At 37.1% G+C, this 20,664-nt stretch overlaps 1 protein-coding gene across 1 annotated transcript in view; it reads left to right on the forward strand.

Annotated features, from left to right (window-relative positions):
- The window catches only part of SCFD1 (sec1 family domain containing 1), a 52,434-nt gene extending 32,113 nt beyond the window's left edge, over positions 1-20,321 (forward strand). The window contains exons 17-25 of the mRNA XM_070931368.1: positions 2,722-2,801; positions 4,417-4,479; positions 5,594-5,669; positions 10,164-10,217; positions 11,230-11,282; positions 12,542-12,575; positions 14,222-14,287; positions 18,016-18,084; positions 20,145-20,321. Coding sequence (XP_070787469.1) covers positions 2,722-2,801; positions 4,417-4,479; positions 5,594-5,669; positions 10,164-10,217; positions 11,230-11,282; positions 12,542-12,575; positions 14,222-14,287; positions 18,016-18,084; positions 20,145-20,168 — 519 coding nt within the window. The 3' untranslated portion in view covers positions 20,169-20,321. The remainder of the gene's footprint in view (positions 1-2,721; positions 2,802-4,416; positions 4,480-5,593; positions 5,670-10,163; positions 10,218-11,229; positions 11,283-12,541; positions 12,576-14,221; positions 14,288-18,015; positions 18,085-20,144) is intronic.
- Positions 20,322-20,664: the final 343 nt, after the last annotated feature.

The following is a 20,664-nucleotide window of genomic DNA, read 5'->3' on the forward strand; positions in this document are numbered from 1 at the left end:
AGAAAGCAGCTTCCACGCCTTCACTCACCCTCACTCTCTGCTCTTTTGGATCGCCGGCTGTTCGCTTACCCCGCCCACTCCCCATCTATTGCTGCCTCCGATGGCTAGAGGAAAAAAAAAACTTCAAATTCTTGCTGCGGGGCTTCAAAGGGCCACCCTAGAGACAGTGGTGCAGCCGAACCCTTTGTTAAATTGCTGGCTTGCCCCGCCCCTCCGCACCACTATTTATTGCCAATAAATAGTGGTGGGCGAGGGGCGGGGGAGCCAGCAATTTAACAAAGGGTTCGGTGTTTTTTTTGTAATTTTATTGGCCCCCGGAGCTTCAGCAGAGGCTAATTGGCCTCCGGGCTCTCAGCTGATTTGTCTCAGCTGTTTTGCTCAGGGCTCTTCTGCTTCCTTGCAAAGAGTGCTGATTTTTTTCCCCCTACCTATGCTGAGAAACGAAAGTGAAACTGCTTTGCTGTTGCTGCAAGGTTGGAAAATTAGGCAGGCAGAATTCTTTTCTTTTTCCTCACCAAAAAAGGTAGGTACAAACAATGGGAAATTTAGGGAAAAAGAGGAGAGTTCAGGATTTTAAAACACAAAAGAAAAAAAGCTCTATTTAACTAGGGAATTGTAATAATCGAGATACTATTAATTGTATATTTCTGAAAGCAGAAATGGTTAAGTTGTGGTATGGAGGAATATATGGGGGAAATTATTTGGTTTATTATTATTGGTAAATATAATTAATTGATTGGTAAGCAATTGGATTGCATGGAAATAATTAGAATATTCATGTTCATATTGATTAATATACAAAAAAGGTAGTTATATAACTAATTGATTTATATTAAAATGTTGAATTTATATTAAACAACTGTAATATTACATAATTAACCAATGTGAGGATGGATATAAAAATATATGACAATGGGAAGGGGTAAAATATAGAATAGAAGGGAAAAATTGAATTTGATTAAGATTAGAGATGAGGATGAAGGGTAATATTGGTTTTTTACAAAAATAGATGAGGAATAAATATGGCAAAAAGGAAATATAGAAATTGTAAACTTAATTGAAATGACTGAACACTGTTTAAATTTGTGAACCGGCCAAATACTCTGTTCAAAGAAAATACATTGTATGTTTGTATGTGTGTTTCTAATTATTGTTATTTATTCATATTTGTTCTCTTTTATTCTTTAAAGTTTAACAATTCATTCTTTAACTTAATATCTTTATATTTGTTTGGGGGTTGGCTTTCTTCCCTTTCATCTTTTTTATTGTACAGCAATCTTTCTCCTTGAACTTACGACTGTCCTCACATTTTATGTTTTTGCCCTATCTTGTCACCATGGTGAAGAGAAGCAGTTGTGAAATGAGTGACATGGTTGTTAAGAAAGCTGCACGGGCATAAATGTGAGGATGGTCATAAGTGTGAGGACCGGTCAAAAGTGCGAGGCCCAGTCAGAAATGACTTTTTTCAGCCCTCTGGGTAGTCCTTTTGTGCATATGGACTACTCAGAGGGCTGAAAAAGTTATTTTTGACTGGTCCTCGCACTTTTGACCAGTCCTCGAACTTACGACTGTCCTCACATTTTACGTTTTTGCCCTATCTTGTCACCATGGTGAAGAGAAGCAGTTGTGAAATGAGTGACATGGTTGTTAAGAAAGCTGCATGGGCATAAGTGTGAGGACCGGTCAAAGTGCGAGGCCCAGTCAGAAATGACTTTTTTCAGCCCTCTGAAAAAAGTCTATGCACATAGCCACGCCCATCCGGTCACATGATGAGCTACCCACGCCTACAGTCACGTGACCAGCTAGCCACGCCCACCCAGTCACATGATTGCCAAGCCACACCCCCAACTAAGCCACGCCCACAGAACCTGTTGTTAAAAAAATTGAATCCCACCACTGGTGAAAGGGCCTCATAAGTGGAATAACCTAGGGCCTCTTTTCATCTAAATCCGGCCCTGGAGCCCTGCCCCTAGAGTCAGAAACGACTAGCACGCAGAATCTTTACCTTTACCTTATTTACACTTTACAGATTTACTATTTAAGGAAAACAATACCAACATATAACATGTTATAATTATCTATTATAGTTATCTATTTATATTTGTTAAATGAGTGCTACCTGTAATATTTTCTGACTTTGAGGTCTGTAAATACTATCCTTCATATTTCTTCATTACCAAACTTCTATATTGTACCAATCAAATTGTATTTACAGTGATTTAAGCTCTTGCCTTTGGAGGAACTGAAATGTAAATATATCTTAATCCTCAAAATTTGAATTTGGGAAAGTTGATTTATGTTATAATCAATCTGATGTTCCTCATATATTTTGACTAACTTTCTTCACATTCAGCCAGCATGGCAACTAGTCTGATATGATGAGATTGTCATGGACCATCACACATACTAAAATGCTTAATAAAATAATTTCATTTTATAGTAGTGCTTCCTTTCATTTTCTCAAATAGACTCTTCTTCAAAAAGAAACAAAAGTAACTGCTTTCAATCATTTGTTGCAGTGATCTTGTTTTCTTAATTAGCAATTTCACAGCAGTGGTTGGTGGGGGGGACTAACACATTTGCCTTTATGTGTAAAAGCTCATTCTTTTTATATTTATATATATTTGGAAGATGAATATTAGCTTATTTCCTGTCATACTAATGTTTTTCTTATTAATAAATTTTAAATGTCACAAATTTCAAATGTCCATTTCATTCCAGGCAGATTTGGAACAGTACAAAAAAGCACTAACTGATGCTGGATGTAACCTTAATCCTTTAAACTACATTAAACAATGGAAGTAAGTAACTTTTGCTTTCATAATATAAGAAAGTAGTATGCTGCTAAAATTTAGATCAGAATTTTGCTTCAGATTGAACCTAGAATCCATCCAGGACTGTAAGGAGAGGCATTTTGACCCCAAAGGGGAGTATACAGGTAGTCCTCAACTTAAAATTGCAATTGAGCCAAAAATTTCTGTCGCTAAGTGAAACATTTGCTAATTGACTTGACCCATTTTGCAAACTTTCTTGTCACAGTTGTTAAGTTAATCACTGCAGTTGTTAAGTTAATAACACAGTTGTTGAGTGAATCTGGCTTCCCTATTGACCCTTCTTGTCAGAAGGTTACAAAAGGTATCACATGACCCCGGGACAGTGCAACTGTCATAAATACATGCCAGTTGCCAAGCATTCAAATTTTAATTACATGACCATAGGGAGGCTACAATGCTTCTAAGTGTGAAAGACGGTCATAAGTCATTTTTCTCAGTGCCATTGTAATATTGAATGGTCACCAAACGAATGACCATTTGTAAGAGGACTACCAATAAGAGGAGAGGAAGGAGGATAGGTTGTGAAACATAGGCTGCAATATTCAGATGCAAACTCTGCCTCTGTTGTTCTTTCACGCAACTTCACAGCACAAGTATGAGAACAACTTGTACCATGATGTCACAACATATATTTCATTCAGGCATCACTGTTGTTAGAATAACCACCTATGGTTTCGTTGCCATATGTTCATAGTTCTCAAAATAAGAGCAGTAACTGCTTTTGGCTGTTAGGAAAAGACTTAACAGAGTGTAATGAATGAACAGTTTAATTCTTTATTCACATTGTTTATAAAATTTATAAAGTTATGTTCATATATGTAAGACTTCGGAAATATTTCTTATCCTTGCTAGAACTCTTCCCTTCCTCCCCATATCATGGTGCATGCCTGAAGTGTTACCCAATTCTGTGGAGCAACATAGAAACATGGAAAAAGATACAATCAATAGTAATACTCTTCTTTGCATAAACATAAGTTCGTCTCATCCACAGCTACCTATATTCTCACACAGCTTGCATTTCTCTTCTTGCCATTTCCCATCTACCATTGTATTTGCTAAAGATTCAGGTGTTTTGCTAGCCTTCATATCCAGTAGGATATCAATAAAATTTGGCTTCCTCGTCTACTTCATTTATTGGGGCATGATGAGCTGCATTATTATTGGAGCGTATTTTTACTCAGCCGCAAATAAGAACAATAAGCTTTTTCAAATCTTCCCAGCTGTATATGTAATAATATATCTGTGATCTAACAAGTGATTTCCAGATAGAATGTGGAGTCATATTTGAACAAAAATGGTTTGACTGCCATTTTCTTTACCTGAAATAGGGAAATTCTGTTCCACGTAAATAAATTCATCTGCCAAGTGTATTATTGCAGGAACTCTCCCTTTGTTATTTCAATAATATGTATTACAGTTTTATAGTGTGTTTGTGTGATTAGTTATGATAGTACTGTCATTTATGTTAAAGGAGCAATTTTATCCTCAAAATGACTAGGAAGTGTTTTGTTAATGAACAATTTATTCATCATCATTTGCTGAAAACCAACAGGTATATAATTTATTTTTTTACATTTTGCAGAGCTTTTGCCAAGATGGCTTCAGGTCCAGCTATGTATGGAAATAGCGCAGCCAAGTCATTGGGGTGAGTTCCAAATGTGTTTTGTTGCTTTTGGCATCCTATGTTGTAGTTTCAGTCTAAAACATTCCCCACACAGGTTAAATAAGAAAAAATGCAATAAAACAATGGAAAGAAGCTGACTGATATTTTTATATCCATGCTTGGGTAATATAAACTATTAATATGATTGCCATACCACTGGACTACTTTAAGACATTCTACATGTGTTTGGAAAGAAATTGGGTGCAGCAAATTTTTTTTTTTTAATTTGATTTATATGCCGCCCTTCTCCGGAGACTCAGGGCGGCTTACAATGTGCTCAGCAATAGCCTTCATACTTTTGTATATTTTATACAAAGTCAGCTTATTGCCCCCACAAACTGGGTCCTCATTTCACCTACCTTAGAAAGGATGGAAGGCTGAGTCAACCTTGAGCCTTGGAGAGATTCGAACCAGCAGAAATTGCAGGCAGCTGTGTTAATAACAGGGTTCATTAACCACTGTACCATCAAGGCTCTGGAATGCAGAGCCAAGCTCCTAGCAGGACAGTCCTTCCACTGCAAAATAAACCTAAAGTCACCACACTGCTTACCAGTATGCTTCCAGGCCCATTTCAAAGAGCTGGTTGTCATCTATAAAATCCTAATTGGTATAGCACTGGGATACATTAGATACCACCTTGCCAACATTAAATTAGCCCATCCAGTCTAAACCTCTTAAGCAGATCTGCTGAGAACCCTGTATGGTAAGGTACTTGGGAGTGAGCTATGCAGCAGGCCTTCTCTGTAGCAGCCCCCTATTTTGAAACGGTCTTTCCTCTGAAACATGGAAATTCTCAAATTCCCTATTAGAATTTTGTAAGTTGGTGAAAACAGGCTTTTTCAATTTGTCTTTGACTCAAGTTGATGGTGGATGTTCATCTTGGATATGCATTGATGCTACTGTTTTTCATTATTTTGTTACTGGCATGCTGTTTTATTTTTATCTGTTAACTGCTCAGTTGATTGGGACAATTTAAAAATATTGCCAAATCAATTAAATATATATATATATTTTGACATGCAGACTCGGTACTAAAGGTCTGTTACTTAAGTATGTGGACACAAATCAAATCTTTATGATGTGCATTTTGTTTCAGTCTTTTCTCACGCGTTATGAATACTGGATCCCAGTTTGTGATGGAAGGAGTCAAAAATTTAGTACTAAAGCAGCAGGTATGTTTTTACGTTAAGTATATTCATTATTTTTGGACTTCCTGTTTGCTGCTGGCCGCCGCCAGACGTTCCTTTGGGATCGTCAGCTTCCATAGCCTGTCAGAGCCGCCTTCACAACGGAACGGCGGCTCGAAAAAACTCCGTTCCCATGAGGAAACGGAGATAGAGCCGGCAGGGGTGGGTAGAACTCTCTGCAGAGTCCCAAAAGTTTTTCTTTTACTTTTGGGATGGAGCGGATGAGATGCCCCATATCCCCAGCCGCTGCTCCGGGCTTTGGGAGACCTCTGCTAATGCAGAGCTAGGCGTCAAAAGCAAGCCTGCGAATTTGACAGATTACTCAAAGAAAATGTGAGCTGGACCTGTAATACTGAAGCGCAAGTATTTTACTTATCTTTTAAAAATTACTTAAGAGAATAGAGGAAGAGAAAGAGGAAAAAAGGTTTTTTTTAAAATGGCGTCTGCCGTGGCTGGAGAAGAGTTTGAGAGGGAAAGTTCTTCCGTTTTTTATTATTACAATGTAGCGGAATAAATACCACTGGCTACATTTGTAGACAAAACTCCGCTCCTGTTTTTGTTTTTCTCTTTTTCCCCTGGAGGCCTGATTGTTGCTGGCTGGAAGTCTTTTGTCTTGTTTTTTTTTTTTTCTTCTAACAAAGCCTGCTTAGGCGGAAACATGGCACTGAGGCTTGTGAAGTCAGACAAAAAAATAGGTGGGGGGGATTCCCCCACTAAGAATTTAAAGGAACAAGTTTTAACTCTTCAGTCCCAGAAACCTGATTTTAATATAATAGAATTTCTCTTAGAGGAGATTGAAAGAAGGGATGAGATTGTGAATCAGCAACTTGAAAAATTTAAGCAGGAAACTAAGGAATTGGTGAAATCCAAGTTTGACTTTTTGCAGCAAAAAATTTTAAAAATGTCAGAATTCATGATTCGGTTGGAAACAAATGCTAATTTACTAGAGTCAAAAATGGATGAAATTCAAGACAAATTGGATAATAGAATTCAAAAAATTGAAAATGATTTGTTAAATATTCAGGATTATAGTTCAGAAGAAAAATTTAAAATGGATGCTGATCAAAAGTCTGGTAATGTAGAAACTCTGCAACAGAGGATTGAAAAAGAGGTTCTAAAGATACAATATAATTTTACAGAATATGCAATAAGACTTAGAGGTTTGCAGGAAAATAACAGAGATGACTTAAGGAAAATATCTTCTGAATTTCTAGCTGGGATTTTAAAGATTCAACCTGAGGAAGTGTTTTGTAGGATTGACAGAGCTTATCGAATAAACTCCTGGACTGCCAAGCAAAGGCAATTGCCTAGAGATGTGGTAATCTATTTTTCAGATAAAGAAATTAGGAATAAAATTGTGCAAAATTCCTTCAATTCTAATTTGCAATTGTATGGAAGAAAGATTTGGATTTACAAGGAACTCCCACCTAAGATATTAATGGAAAGGAAGAAATTTGGCTTTCTGGTGTCTGAGTTAAAAAGGAGAAATATTCAATTCCGGTGGGACGTCCCAGTTGGTATTATATTGAGATATCAAGGAGAAAGATACCAGTTAAATACTGTTGAAAGAGCGGAAGAATTTTATCAAAATAGGTTGAAAATGAATTTAACGTCTTCAGATATAATACAGGATAAGCAGAAGGAGCTGGAACTAAAGACAGAGACTGTACCAGATAAATTGCCTTTGGATTTATCGGATACCCCAGCTGGATTATCTACAAATTCGAGAGAAGTGCCATCTGATTTTAATGTGATGACTTATCAAGGCAAGGACAAGCATGGAAACCAATTAGAGGATATACAAGGGATAAAAAAGAAACGCGAGACACAAAAAATTAGGATGGAAGTCAAACCCACAAAAAGAAAACAAAAAAGAAATAGGTTGTGCAAAAATAGAAATTTCTAACCCAAGCAACAGTGAAGCCAGTGATTTTAAAATATGAATGATTATGTGAAAACATAGAGGAGGCGACACATTGGTCAATATCATCCTGAGGATAGTGGCAGATCTCTGCATTGCCGTAATTTTGGGACATGGAAAGAGCCTCAAATTGATGGTTTTGAATTATCTACTTTGAAACTTCTTTTTGTGTTGATAAATATATTATAATTATTTTGAATTATAAGGCAAGAGAATCACATTGGGACATGCAGAAGATCGGATTGTTACCCAATACGATGATGGAAATTAATAATCCTGATGAAACCCACAATTATTATTATATGGAATATAATTATAATGTCACTCGGGTGGTTGTTTTTACTTTTATATATATAAGAAGATGTTTACTACTGATGGGGGCAGATATGATTGGAGACCTTGAATAAACTGTTGCATCAGCAAGCTATGTTACCCTATTATGGATGTTGGTTCTAACAATCCAGTGGAAAGACTTCAAGAAGATATTATATGGACTATAAATTTAAAGTTATTGTCTTTTCTTTTTTTATTTAGATATAATGGAATATATATATATATATATTTTTAAGTAGTGTGGGCAGTGAATTAAAGATATCAAGAATTGTTGTGTATGGTAAATTTGTAAGACAGTGGGTGAATAAGCTAGCTACAGATTGATTAGTTTAAGAAAAGGGATTTTTAAGTGATACATTTAGGGGAGTGGAGGAAATGGATAGAGTGGAATAAATGTTAAATTAGATTTTATGGGGAGCCCGCTTTGAAATGTTATTAAAGTAGGACTTATCGTATAGTTTTAAAGTGGAAGGTGGTTTTGAATTGTTGCAATAATGTATAGATATAAAACACTATTATGCTAAATTAGAAGTTATTTTATAATAGTTATAGTATAATGTGTTTGTTTTTTGTTTTGTTTTTTTCTCTTCTTCTTTTCTGAGATGTATGGATAAAGGGGGATTTATAATACTTTTAGTAAGTAAAGGTCAGTATTTTGAGGAGGGAGTAAGTAATCTGTTATGAATTAGGGTTTTTTTTTTTTGTTACGAAGAAGTCACAGGGGGGGAAGGGTGGGGAGGGGGGGTTAGGGAGGGGGGGGGAGGGGGGGGAAAAAGGGGGAAAAATTTGTATTTGAAAACTTTTTCAATAAAAAAAAAAAAAAAAAAGTATATTCATTATTTTTGAATGAACATATACCCAAGACTACAGACTTTTCAGACTGGGATAAACAGGGATAAACACTTCAGCGTTTCATCAATTGCATGTGTCCCAGTTAGGCTGCAATATCTAGCATGCTTAACAAAGTGAATAGAATTATATTGGCCTATCAGAACTGAACTGAATTACCCCTGTGTGGAAAGGTTCCATTTCAGTTCTGTGCTTTGTGTGACATTCTCTGGCTCTCTGAAATAATATGGATATTAATGTATGGTAATTTAATTGCACATTTTCATAAACTCATAATTCATTAAAAAAAAATTCTAGAGAAGTTTGGTTCGCTACTATTTCATCCAGCTCAGTTTTTGGATTGTCCTAATTTTCTCTTGTTACATAATTCTGCTTCTCTAGTTTATATTGCTACTAATACATAAAAAACAGTTTCTTGAAATAATGTTTTAATATTATCACAAAATACCTGGGAGACTTGATTAAAATAGCCGGGTTTTAATTATTAGAATTTTTAGAAGATAAAAAAAAAAATCTTTATAAAGAAAATAAAAAAGGGAATACTTTTTCCATCAAGAAATGTTATCCAAATTATGTAACTCAAGATATCCACTTTTTCATTTTGCTGCTACTTTGATAGCATGCAAAATATCAAAGCAGAGTAACGGCAGATTTCTTACTATTCCAGAAATTGTCTTCATTAAAGCTAATGCAACTTCATATTTTAAAAGATGGGGGGGGGGAAGAGAAGCAAAGTAGTGTTATCCTATCTTTGAATTAGAAGCAGCATATCACTTAGTGATTATACATATTTTATCTATGCAATAACAAATACTTTCAACAGATTACAAGATGTGCTTTGGTTTTATAAGTACCAGTGACTGCACAAGAGGCTAAATCAGTAATCATAAAATTTATACTATCTGAAGTTGCATTTGTTGAAACATAGCCAGCTGCATCCATAAAAAAAGATTTAGAAATGTGTGGTTATTGTTACAGGTATTAGTGGTGAATAGCATACTCTAATTATGCATTTCATTAAAAAAGTACTTTTTAATTTGTCCTACGTTATATTTCTGCTTCATTAATAACACAGGATGTTGCAGAAGTGTATACATTTCTTAATTTCAGTATTACCCACCAAGCTTAATTTTAAAAAGCAATGCCCTTTTTAAAAACTACATAAGAGTACATCTCCATTATCTGTTACTGTATATTTGTTTTATCATAAAATCTGAAGTGGTCAAATGCTTTCTTTAGGGAAGCAAGCATGAAAGAATTGTATTCAAACCACATGATGATTCAAAAAGAATTAGTATCTAATGATAATAGAGCTGAATAATGATCTGAGTATGTGTTACTGTTTTAAACCACAGCTCTTGCAACTTTTTTTATAGAATCTTCCAGCAACCCGCATTTTAGATAACCTTATGGAGATGAAGTCAAATCCTGTAAGTATAGAGAATAACAATTACAGTAGATTGAATTAATATATTCCCAAAAATTATAGTGCTCTTTCAAATACTATCCATGTAATACAATAGAAAGAAAATCATGGAAATTCCTATATGAACCACTTTAGACTCTCACAGAGTTAACAGATGCAAAATGATAAATAATAGGTAATCTTCAGCAATCCATTGTTTTCCAGAATAATTTCAATTCTCTTCTTGGTTATTATGTCCAGACTTTAAAGATACCAAAATCAATCCAAGGTGGTTGAATTATTTAGATATCAGATAGAATTTTGTAATGATGCCTATGGGCATTGGAGTGCACTATAGATATAAAGAATTAGTATCTAATTGATTTTGAAATCAAAGGTGAATCCCCCAAAGATCATTTGGCTTGTTATGTACCTTACAATTTTTTAAAAATATAGAATGTGGTAGAATTAATATTTTCTTCTTAAAAGGCCATAAACAAAATTGATCTATTTCTTTTTTTCTTGCTTTGCAAAATAATGAGCATAGAAGCAGAAAAACATATTGCAGTCATCAATGCTAATATTGAATTGATTTTTTTAAAAGAAAGGAAATATTTTTATATAACAATGTTAAATCCAAAAGTGTCCTAATATCTCACACCTTATAAACAAACTTCATTTTGTTTTAAATGTAGAATGAAAGAAGAAAGATTTTTTATGCTATATTATTTGAGCATTAAATATATTTTCAAAATAGAATAGATTATAATTACAAAATGTACTTTGGTGAAATGCAGCAACATGAAAACTAGGACTATTTATCATTTTATATTCTTTCAAATAAATATATGAATAGTATGTTTTGAAAGATTTAGCAACTGCGAATGTCATGACTCGCCTTGAGTAGCAGCTACAATAGATACTTTAGTTCTTTGGCTGAATAATATTTTCAAAATATTTCAATGAAATGTAAATATATTGGGAAATAAAAAATAAGATAATGAAAATGTGTTCTAACCAATTTTCTCTTTTAATAGGAGACAGATGACTATAGGTATTTTGACCCTAAAATGTTGCGAGGTAGTGACAGGTGAGTTTGATACTAAGTTACTTAAGGTTTAAAAAAATGGCAATGTGCAGACACTAATTAGTGTAAACATATGGAATAACATAAAAATGTGATATTCCATTTCACAGTTTATATTAAATATTTGAATATCTATTGTTTAGGCATATTTTACCTAGTTTACTTATTTGTTCTTTTAGTTACTGCTCTTGTTGAACAGTTTGCTAAATATCCAAAAAACCCCGACTTTGAAATCTCCTACAGGTAGTCCTCAACTTACAACAGTTCATTTAATGACCATTCAAAATTACAGTGGCAATGAAAAAAGTGACTTGCAACCATTTTCCACACAGCATCCCCAAGATCACATGATCAAAATTCAGCCACTTACTAACTGGCTCATATTTATGACAGTTGCAGTGTGGCAGGATCCTGTGATCACTTTTTATAACCTTCTGACAAGCAAAGTCAATGTGGAAATCAGATTCACTTAACAGTTGTGTTATTAACTTAACAACTGCAGTGATTCACTTAACAATTTTGGCAAGAAAGGTTGTAAAATGGGGCAAAATTCATCTAACAAATGTCTCACTTTGCAACAGAAATGTTGGGCTGAATTGTGGTTGTAAGTCAAGGACTACCTATATAGGCAGAAAGCCAGCTGTGTGACCCTGGGCCAGTCATTCTCTCTCAGCCCTAGGAAGCAAGCAATGGCAAACCAGATCCAAAAATGCTACCAAGAAAACTGCACAAACTTGTTCAGGCAATGACTAGGAATAGACTTGACTCAAAGGCACCCTCTAAAAAATAATTTAAGAAATTACCTATTTTTAATGTGAGGGAACTTGACCAAGAGCAGTTAATTTAAACTTAGTATATATTTAGGAAGGGACATAAAGAAAGAAACAGAAGAAGAATGTGTACAGATAGATGTAAAATTTGACCAGTAAAACTAGGGTAAATAATCTACTGGGGAGGGGGTAGCACATTTGGAATGCGGTATGCACGCTTAGACATGTGTAGTCAACAAATTCACATTTACCAACAAAAACAACTGCCTAGGATGTTCTGTGACATTCCAGTGCAATATCTATATGATGCTGAATGCTAGTAGTTTCCTTTGCAGAATTTCAGCTTTCTATTAATTAATTATTACAATGATTTTTTTTAAAGTTGGGCCTAACAGGAATCTTAGGGGAACTGGACATTTTATGCTTAGTATAATTCAAGTTATTTTTCATTTTTGTTTATAAATGCCTTGTTTGATTTGGTTTAAATCGCAGCTCAGTTCCACGAAACAAAAATCCATTTCAGGAGGTAAGACTGGTTCATGTTTTTTTCACACAATTGGTGACAAAAATTGGCTTTAAGTATTTATTTAAGAAAATTTATATGACCACCCAACTCAGCCTCAGCGACCGACTCCAGGTGCCTTACAAGGATAAAATGTGATAACTTACCATATTTTTCAGAGTATAAGACACACTTTCCCTCCCCCCCAAAAGGGGATGAAAATTTGGGTGCGTCTTATACACCAAATGTAGCCTTGCCCACCCACTAGCCCCCACCCTTTGGCCTCTGCCTCCCAGCAATTTATCTCCTTGCAGCAAGCAGCAAGAAGAAACAGCTCCTTTCAGCTTCAGCACAGCCTAATTAGCACAAGTTGTTTGTCCCTTGGATCAGTCACCTGACTCTCAGCTGTTTCAGGATGCAAGGATTGCTGTTGCCTATTGTTGTGCGGGCCTCTTCTGCTTGCTGCAAGGAGGTAAATTTCTTTGACCAGATTTTTTTTTTCTTGTGTTAATCAAGCTATGCTGAAAATGAAAATGAAAGTAAAACAGGCTATTTGCTATTTGCTGCAAAATTGCTGGGAGGCAGAGGCAGATTTCTTTTTCTTGTCTTCCTCACCAAAAAAGGTAGCTGAGTCTTATAGTCCGGAGTGTCTTATACTCTGAAAAATACGGTAGTTATTTTTAAGAGAAAAATCAAATCCCATTATTTGAAATTATTAGTTTGATTACAGTTTTATTAGTTACCTACGAATGTATAATCCTTCTAACTTCAAAAAGTTGAGTAAGCATTCCTAATCCTTTTTCTTTCCTTAACTCGTAAGGATTTCATGACAAAATCTTAACATAATACCCTGTTCTTAAATTTATTTTCTTAAGACTCACTTATCAGAAATGTGATTCTGAACAAGTATATCTTAATGAGTAGTACAAATAATAATTACCAAAAATAACATTACTTTTCAGAGAAGTGGATGACCCCCCTTAAAACAGTCTAACTGCAGCTTTATGCATGTCTCTTCACTTCAACTAAGTTCTACTATAATACGAATGTGTAGATAATCGAGAAGTTACCAAAAGTTGAAGATAGAAACCAAAAATAACATCTTTTCATTGTCTGCTGCTCATTGAGGGATTTTATATCTTAATGAAATATATCAAGAAGACTTTCGATTTGAGATATAGTTGAAAGTTATCTCGCAAAAGTGTTAGCCCTGCAGGGTAGTTCAGAGAAGAAGCACATCCAAGAGTGTGCCAGTTCTGTCTTTATTGTAAGGTTACATTAACAAAATTTTGCAAAACTAAAAGTATTTCTCCCCCCCCTCCCCTTTTTCCTTTTCGTCTCCAGAAAATTAGGGAGGGTCCCTTTCTGAAATGTTTCCCATGCCATCCCCCCTTCTTTGGGCTGAGACATCTTTTATATGCCAATTGTCCTCTCCGGGCTCTCTCTGCTGTCTCTCAAGGTCATTCACACTTACCATTACGAAAAGCTACTTTAATCTTACTACCAAATAAATAATAATCTCTTCTCTAATAGCCTAAATTTTATCCAGGTATCAAAATCCTTTCTTCCATTAGTCTAGAATGAACTATTTTGCACCTTGTGTATATTCTAAACTCTAGGGTGTACTAATACCTATGGTAAATGGTTTTTTTTTTCCCTTTGAATCTTAGGCAATTGTATTTGTAGTTGGAGGTGGCAATTATATTGAATACCAAAACCTTGCTGATTACATAAAGGTACGTACGTGCCTTTTCTTCAGATAGTTGTTTAGGATTACATTTCTGTTTTTCTTTTTCTTGACACATTATCTCCAATAGTAGGTGGGCTGTGTGAAGCTCTGTTCTTTTCAACTGAAGATGGAAAAAAATATGTGCAGAGCTTGTCCCTTTACTGAACTGAACAAAAATTTAAAATGTCCATATTAATACGTACACATAGAAATAATGGGGTGGCTAATTATAGAGTTTACAGACTTCTAAATATCATCCATGTCTATGGAGATTCTCAGTCATCCAGGTCATGGTTGTCCTAAAGGTGCTTTTTCAAGGGGCAACTGGACTTTCTGGTTTTTCTTTGAAGATGTTTCGCTTCTCATCCAAGAAGCTTCTTCAGCTCTCCAAGAAGAAGCTTCTTAGATGAGAAACGAAACGTCTTCAAAGAAAAACCAGAAAGTCCAGTTGCCCCTTGAAAAAGCACCTTTGAGTTACAGACTTCTAATATCATCCTTTTCCAGCAAAACATTCCATTATGGTTTTACTGTAATCTGGAATGTAAGTAATATATGTTCCTATTATTAAGTAGTAATCTGCAAATAGGCAAATAAAACTGTCTGTAGAATTATCATTCCTTGCTTTATCCACCCTTATTGTTTTTCAAGGATAAAATATTAAGCAAATTAAAATAAATGCTACTATAAAATTGCTTTTATATAACAAGTTTTTTCTCCTACAAGACTCCTTAATATTTTCATACTATGCATAACAATTATTTTTTCTATACATTTATAACATTTATGATACCTCTGCCTTTTGTAATTACCTTCACTTTTTCTTTCCAATTTCTGTATTTCATTAATGTCCCAAGTTTGATTTCATCATTATTTTTTATAAAGATAATTTATTTTATTTATTTATTTATTTATTTTAAATTTATATACCGCCCTTCTCCCTGAGGACTCAGGGTGGTGTACAGCCAAAATTAAAAAACATAAAATACAAATATTAAAAAACAATTAAAATATATATAAATTTGGCCCAAAATTAAAAATACAAACCAATTAAAACATTTAAAATTTCTTCTTAAGCCAGCCCGGCTTGCTGGAAAAAGTGGGTTTTAAGGGCACGGTGGAAGGCACTAAGGTCTTGGATTCTCCTTATCTCTGGGGGCAACTGATTCCAGAGGGTAGGTGCCCCCACAGAGAAGGCCCTCCCCCTGGGGGTCACCAGCCTACATTGATTGGCTGATGGCACCCTGAGGAGGCCCTCTCTGTGGGAGCGCACGGGACGATGGGAGGTCGTCGGTAGCAGCAGGCGGTCTCGAAGATAGCTAGGCCCGATGCCATGGAGCGCTTTAAAGGTGATAACCAGCACCTTGAAGCACACCCGGAAGACCACTGGGAGCCAGTGCAGCTCGCGCAGGAGCGGTGTTACATGGGAGCGCCATGCTGCTCCCATCACTACCCGCGCTGCTGCATTCTGGACCAGTTGGAGCCTCCGGGTTCTCTTCAAGGGGAGCCCCATGTAGAGAGCATTGCAGTAGTCAAGGCGAGAGGTGATGAGGGCATGAGTGACTGTGCACAGGGAATCCCAATCAAGAAAGGGTCACAACTGGCGAATCAGGCGAACCTGACAAAAGGTCCCCCTGGTTACAGCTGTCAGATGTTCCTCCAAGGACAGCTGCATATCCAGGAGGACTCCCAGATTGCGAGCCCTTTCTGTGGGGGCCAAAGACTCGCCCCCAATAGTCAGTGATGGAGTCAACCGACTATATCGGGATGCCGGGAGCCACAGCCACTCAGTCTTGGAAGGGTTGAGCTTGAGCCTGTTCCTCCCCATCCAGATCCGCACAGCCTCCAGGCACTGGGACATCACTTCAAGGGCATCATTGGGGTGGCCTGGGGTGGAGATGTACAGCTGGGTGTCATCAGCGTACTGGTGGTATCTCACCCCGAAGCCACGGATGATCTCGCCCAGCAGCTTTACATAAATGTTGAACAGAAGGGGCGAGAGGACCGATCCCTGCGGCACTCCACAGATGAGAGGCCTCGAGGTCGACCTCTGCCCCCCTGCCAACACAAACTGCGACCGGTCGGAGAGAAAGGAGGAGAACCACCGCAACACGGTGCCTCCCACCCCCAACTCTTCCAGCCGGTGCAGCATGATACCATGGTCGATGGTATCAAAAGCCGCTGAGAGATCTAACAGGACCAGAACAGAGGAGAAACCCCTGTCCCGAGCCCTCCAGAGATCATCAACCAACGCGACCAATGCCGTTTCTGTGCTGTGCCCAGACCTGAAACCCGACTGGAACGGATCTAGATAAGATGTTTCCTCCAGGAATTGTGGGAACTGTCGCGCGACCACACTCTCCACAACCTTTGCCATGAAGCGAAGGTTGGAGACAGGACGGTAGTTGGCCAATATTGCCGGATCCAGGGACGGCTTCTTGAGGAGAGGCCTCACCATCGCCTCTTTCAAGGCAGTGGGGAAGTGGCCCTCACTCAGCGAAGCGTTGATAACACCCTGGAGCCAGCCTCGTGTAACCTCCCGGGAAGCCAGTACCAACCAGGAGGGACACGGGTCCAGTAAACATGTGGCCGCACTAAGTCTCCCCAAAATCCTGTCCACATCATCGGGAGTCACAGCGTCAAACTCCTCCCAGATAACATTCTCAAGACTATTCCTCGTCACTCTGCCCTGATCTACCCAGTCAGAGTCCAAATCCCCCCGGATCTGAGCGATTTTGTCATACAGGTATTGTCCAAAATCCTCCGCCCTGCCTTCCAAGGGATCCTCCCGCACTCCCGGATGGAGCAGGGAGCGGGTCACCCTAAACAGGGCGGCCAGACGATTCCCTGATGACGCAATAGAGGCGGAAAAGTAATTAAACTTTGCCGTCTTTATCGCCACTAGGTAGGTCTTAATATGCGACCTTACCAGTGTTCGATCAGATTCAGCGAGACTGGCCCTCCAACCGCTCTCCAGGCGTCTTTTCCAGCGCTTCATTTCCCTCAGCTCCTCGGTGAACCAAGGAGCCGCACGGGATCGGCACTGGGTCAGAGGCCGCAAAGGCACGACTCGGTCCAAGGCCCCACCAGCCGCCCGATCCCAGGCGGCTACCAGGTCCTCGGCCGAGTCATGTGCTAGAACCTCAGGAAATGGCCCAAGCTCCATCTGGAACCCCTCAGGATCCATCAGGCGCCTGGGGCGGATCCATCTAATTGGATCCGCCTCCCTGCGGCGGGGGGCAGCGGTTCGAAGATCCAGGCGAAGGAGTGAGTGGTCTGTCCATGACAAGGGTTCCATGTCTATATCCCCAATAACAAGACCAATGCAATGTTCATGATAATTTTTATGATTGTAGCTTTGATAATAACCATCTGATAATTTCATAATATATGTAATAATTCTATTGTATTGATGCAATATAAGTTATTGTGTTGATAATATAAACCATAAAATATAATTTTATGTTATCTATGTGTCGTCTGATATTACTGTGGGTGATGTGATGAGCTATATAACAAGTAGACATATTTCTTTTACTTAGATACATTCTTAATCCCCTCCCCCCATAAACAATGCCTTATTGCTTGTTGTCACTAAAACAAATGAAATTACAGATTGTATCTGTGCTGTGGTTCTTCAGTAACCTGTTTGCTGAAATTGCTGAATTGATATTATATCTTATTCCCTTTTAGTTTAAAGTAATTAACAATGTCTTATTGAAATTATCTTTTTCATAGGGCAAACAAGGTAAACATGTCTTATATGGCTGCAGTGAACTCTTTAATGCTGCAGAGTTTTTAAAACAGGTAAGATTTAAATTAAAACATCATTTTAAAATAGATTAATATGCAGACATATAAAATATGTTAGTGAATGTATTCAAGCAGTTAATATGTTTTATCTTAAACTCGTTCCTAGAAGATTCAAGATTGACTTAACAAGATGCTCAGCACTGATATAAAAGAAGCAAGAGGCATATTCCTTTTTTTTTTTTTTATTTGATTTATATGCCGCCCTTCTCCGGAGACTCAGGGAGGCTTACAATGCGTTAAGCAATAGCCTTTATACTTTTGTATATTTATACAAAGTCAGTTTATTGCCCCCATAATCTGGGTCCTCATTTTACCTACCTTAGAAAGGATGGAAGGCTGAGTCAACCTTGAGCCTGGTGAGATTTGAACTTGTAGTAATTGCAGGCAGCAGATGTAAGTGGATGTTAATTAGTCTGCTGAGCCACCAGAGCTCCTATTTTATTATAGGCCCATGTGTTGTTGTGTTCAAATCAGTAATTAGTCTCTTGTGAGAACCTTTTCAGGAAGAGGCGCAGTGGCTCAGTGACTTAATGATGCTAGAGATGGTCTCTGCTCCAGTGGTTCAAGTCTTAGCATTGTGTGTCAGGGTGAACTCCTGTCACTCGCCTCAGCTTCTCTCCACCTAACAGTTCAAAAGCATGTTCCATTGTGAGTAGGTAAAATAGGTACAACTTCGGGGAGTGGGGGGGAATGAGCTGGTGCTCCATGCAGGCAGTCAGACACCTGTCTTCTGAACCTTCCTGGTTGCGGCACTTGTTGGCGAGGCAGGTCCGGGGTGGGAGGGAGCCTTTGATGCTGCTGCAGGAAGAGCTGCTTGTCTTTCTATCTGGTACGAAGCCAGCTTGTCCTTTTGTGGTGCGTCATGGGAAGTGCATGAGCATTTTCTACAACAGAGCTGGTGCTTTGTCAGCCAAACTACTACTCTGCAATAGTATTGTGGTCTCCTGGTTAATGTGATAATGCTAAATAATAATAATAATACCACCACCATCTATTCAGGAAACCAGTCGTTCAACACAAAAGTCTCATACTTGGTCATAAGATAGTTAATTGATACCTAGGATGCTGTCAGCAACCCGTATCAACCATTAGCAACAGTCAGTGATATTTGTGATACATTTTTAAATGTTCAGTTGACTGAGTTTCATGTTTAATGAATAAAAGAGATGATAATAATATTAATAATATCACCACCACCTATTCAGATAAACAGACATTCAGCACAAAAGTCTCATACTGCTCCTATTTGCTTTTAGTATAGCAGTCTGTGCATTCATTGCAATAGGGAATGTCCTTGTCAAAGTGAAGCACCTTAGTATATCTAAATCTTAATTCTGATGAATTTGTCAAAGTGACCTTACCATTACATGTAGTACATATAAATCAGTAACAGGAGTACAATATTTTTTTTCTCCTGGTGCCCAAAATGTTTAACTGGTCAATTTGCTTAATATTGCTGAACCTGTTATTTTTTATGTATATTAAATCTGCATAGAGTATTATCATGATGCAGTGATTCATGTATATGTAGATTCAAAATTCATTTGCAAACACATAAAATGTGGTTTAATTTTTCCATATACTATTTAATTGTTCGGTGGAGCAGCCCTTTCTTCTGTGGGTTTTACCTATATTCAAGAGGCATTTCATAGGATTTGAAAGAATCCTATTTATCACAGAATGGCATGCAGTATATACCTGATAAGTCCTAGAAATAAGGGTTTTTCCCAAGCAGTTTGACCTGATGGAAAAAGTAGATGGTGTCAGATTGGGATAAAGGGCTAGAGCAGGAAAACAGATTTTGCTGCCTGGATGCACCATTGAGTAAATGAATGAAAAAGGAAACTGTTACGTTTTGTGTAAGTACTTCTCTCATGCTTTTGCCTCCCATAGGGAAGGACCTTTACCCATGAGAAAAATCAGTTGTCTTGAATTTTAATCATTTCTGTTTGTTCCTTTTTTAGTAATAATCAAGCATTGGGGTTTAGTCAAATGTCCTTTTTGTGTTAGAAAGTAATCCGCAAACTAATTTTATTCTTTTTTTATATATTTAGCTTTCCCAACTTGGACAGAAATAGGACAGAAAAGGAACATTTTGACGACGTTTGAAAAAGAGATCATGGTAGCTGATAACATCTTTACCTGTGCATATATTAAATTTCAACTCATTTATTTGTAATTTTTATGAAATAATACTCTGTACTTATATATAATGCATTCCACACGCAAAACATATACTTCAAATAAATTACCAAATTTGAATTATGCTTATCTGTTTATGTCTGTTTTTTGTGTTCACTTGCAGGCAGTTACATTTGGAATGTAACTCTTTTTGGGATTTTTTTTTTCTGAACTATTAATAGGATCTTTCCCGACTTTAGACATGGGCATAAATGCACTAAATATATTTCAAATATATTTTTAATTTAGCTTATTTACATTAATAGAAAGCACATACGCCTAAAATTATTTTACTTTAGCCAAATCTCTACTAGCTAAAGGTCCAGTAATTTGGGCAAAGATGTGTTTGTTTGTTTATGCAATTTAGAGCCCATCCAACTTTATTTACTTTTT

The sequence above is a fragment of the Pituophis catenifer genome, unplaced genomic scaffold (assembly GCF_029215685.1).
Source record: "Pituophis catenifer annectens isolate HBS135680 unplaced genomic scaffold, rPitCat1.0.hap2 SCAF_1, whole genome shotgun sequence".
Taxonomy (NCBI): domain Eukaryota; kingdom Metazoa; phylum Chordata; class Lepidosauria; order Squamata; family Colubridae; genus Pituophis; species Pituophis catenifer.